The sequence below is a fragment of the Talpa europaea genome (genome assembly GCF_964194135.1).
Source record: "Talpa europaea genome assembly, chromosome: 7".
In the NCBI taxonomy this organism is placed as follows: Eukaryota; Metazoa; Chordata; class Mammalia; order Eulipotyphla; family Talpidae; genus Talpa; species Talpa europaea.
In genome coordinates, this window is record NC_140074.1 from 125,182,932 (window position 1) to 125,185,895 (window position 2,964).

General features: G+C 62.4%; 1 protein-coding gene across 1 annotated transcript; it reads left to right on the plus strand.

Annotated features, from left to right (window-relative positions):
- Positions 1–354: 354 nt before the first annotated feature.
- On the plus strand, positions 355–2,498 carry LOC311173951 (proline-rich protein 29-like; the record flags this gene model as incomplete). The annotated part of the gene is made up of 6 exons (XM_084238036.1): positions 355–414; positions 705–780; positions 946–1,052; positions 1,795–2,084; positions 2,215–2,285; positions 2,470–2,498. 6 exons carry the CDS (start codon positions 355–357, stop codon positions 2,496–2,498), a joined length of 633 nt encoding a protein of 210 aa, XP_084094162.1.
- Positions 2,499–2,964: the final 466 nt, after the last annotated feature.

Below are 2,964 nucleotides of genomic sequence, written 5' to 3' on the forward strand. Positions count from 1 at the left end.
ACCATAAAACCAAGTGTCCGAATAGGGGCCTGCCTCCTCACTCACTTAGTCATTCAACAAACATAAGCCTGGTAACTGGGGCATGCTTGGGTGTGAGGCTCAGCTAGATAGAGGCTCTGCTCAGGGAGGGGGGTTGGAGGTGGAATTCCGGGAGAGATGGGCCTCCTGTGGAGACGGGTGCTTCCTCCTCCTCAGGGGCCCCAGAGGTGGAGAGAGGAAAGCTGAAGGCCAAAGGGTGGAGCCAAGCCCCAAGCTTCAGGAGGCCTGGCAGATCTGATCTGCGCTTGCGCTTGTGTGGGAGTAGACTCTGCATCGCCCGGTCACCAAGGTAACACTGACTCACGGGAGCCTGCCATGATCTCAGGAACTGGAGGAAGCTGGGGTCGTCCCCCAACACAGACTGCAGCCTCACCGGTGAGGGCTGAGCTGGGGAGCAGAGACTGCTTCTATCAGGGAGTCCTAGAGGTGGGGTGGCTGAGTTGGGGAGCAGTCCAGAAAGGAGCTGAACCGTGGAGGGGTTTACTGTGCCCAGCCTAAATGCACAGACTGGACTGGGAGGGGGAGGCTGGGGACCAGGAGGGAATACGCTGTTCCCCGGGTTAGGGAGACAACTAGGGCTGGGGGGGGGGGGGTTTGAGGGGGTTGGTCCCCCACCCAGCCCCTTCTTAGTCTAGCCTGAATCAGTCTGTCTCCCGCTCCTCTAGCCTTGGGTGACCATCCTGCAGCCCCTCTCCTGGGCCGTCCCCCCGCCACCCCAGCAGCCAGGCCGCATGAAGGAAGGTGAAACTCAGGACTCACCCCCTTTTTCTCCTCTCTGCCTTGCACATTCTCTGGGCGTCCACACTGCACCCCACCTTCTGTTCCCGGGGGGCTGGGTGTAAGGGAAGCCTCTGGGATGGGACCTGGGGGGCGGTGTCTGGCAAGGCCTGCTGAACCCCCTCCTAGACCTGCTGGAGCTGATGATGCTGCAGAACGCGCAGATGCACCAGCTGTTGCTGGGCGGCCTGGTGGCCTCAGCGCTCAGCCCCGGGCTGGCGCCCCCCTGGCCTCAGGTACGTGGGCTGGGGCTAGAGTAGGGACCCCTTCCTGGAGAAAAAGGACCAAGCACAGAGGAGCAAAAAGCCAGCCACACCTTGGCTGGGTGTGACACCGACTATATGCCAGCTCTCCTCAGTTTCCATTGGGGGAGGGTCCCCAAATCCAGACCACCCAGACCTTCTTTCCAAGGAGGATTCCCATGGGACTGCAGGCCCCTGGACTGGCAGGTCCATCGCACCATGGCGCCTGCAGGTCCTAACGCTTATTAAGGTGAACATGGGGATGAGTAAAGGAGTAAGAATACAAGGCAACTGGGCCTGTGACTGGCGCATGGAGAGGTAAAAGGTGAAAGTGTGGGTGCACAGTGATTGGGGAAAGAGGAGAGGCTCCTCGGAGGAGACTTACAAACATCCTTGAAGTGCAGGGAGGATTTGGAGGTCGGAGGAAGCTGGCAATGTATCCACTGCGCAGCCCTTGACATGAGCGCCCCAGCCCACTGGCTCCAGGCCTGGGTTGCCGTCAGGGGCAGTTCACCAGACTCCCCATCAGTCACTGGGGAGTCACCCCAGGATTCCTCCAATCCTGGCTCTGCCACGTATTAGCTGGGTGACCTTAGACAAGTTGCTCAACCTCTCTGAGCCTCCGTTTTCGCCACCTGCAAAATAAGGACTAAATGTCTCCGGAGTGCCTCGCTGCATGCAGTCAATGCGCCACTCACGGCAGCCGGTTGGGATGGCATCTGGGGATAAAGTTTAGGAGGCTGGAGGATGGGGTTTGGGGAGCCAAACATTATCATCTCCCCTCCCCTCTGCGCTGCCCCAGGTCTACCTGGAGGGCCAAGAGGAGAGTGAGGCTGAGGAGCTGCTGGAGGCCCAGGAGGAAGGGCCTCTGGTGCTCCACCACCACTACGTGCCCTGCCCGCTGCCCACTCTGGGCGCCCTACCACCCTGGCCGGCCTCTTTCCTGCCCCCTCCCCCACACCAGCCCCACGTGCAGGACATGACCAGGGCTCAGCCCTGCCCTCCTGCCTTTGGGAAAAGGGGCGCGTAAGTGTGGCTGGGGGTCTGTCCTGACCTGGGCTGGGCTGGAGAAGCTGGTCAGGGGCTGGAGATACCCGAGGGTGAACCCCTGGAGGCCACCTCAGATGGGGACTTTCTTTTCTCTTCCTCATCTCAGGAGAGCTGTGCCCCCGCCCCCACCACCCAGTGCCACAGGGACTGTGGGTGCAGATGTACCTCCGGCTTCAGGTGGGCTTGGGTGCCTGGCAGTGGGGCCCAGCCGTGGGGTACTCAGGAGTCCAGGGAGTCATGTTTCTGGGCCTGGGGGGGCTCCTACTGCCACCACCATAGGCAACTGGGCTATCCCCTCCCCTTTCCTTCTTTGGGGTCCCCGAGGCAGGAGGGAGTCCCATGAGGTGCACTCTCCCCACAGACTACTATGATGCCGAGAGCTTACCCTGAGGACCGCGCCAGCTTCACTGCAGGCTGGAGACAGCCCCACGTGCCCTCTAGTCCCTGCTGACTCTACACCCGTGCCTGGAAGCCCTTCCGCCCCGCCAGCCCCCGCCAGCCCCCGCCAGCCCCACCCACTCCCCAGCCCCAGTGAATGAGCCCCTCGCACTGGCCTGCTCTGCTCTGGAGCAGGAGCCCGCAGAGCACCGCCCAGGCCCAAGGCCCATGAGTGCCCGCTCTGCCCACTGCTTCCTGCCTGGGCAGGGGGAGGCCTGGGCACCAGGGCCACCCTGCCCGCCCCTCTCTCCCCTGTCTCTGGCATGGCCAGGGCTGTGGGGTCTCCGTTGGGCCTCAGTTTGCTCTGAAGGCCCAGAGTGATGGAGAGGCCTGGCTGGGAGGGTCCTGGAGCTGAGCCGGGTCCCTCAGGCCCCTCAACCCAGGAAGCTGACTCCGTTGGCAGAAAGGAGAAGTCAGG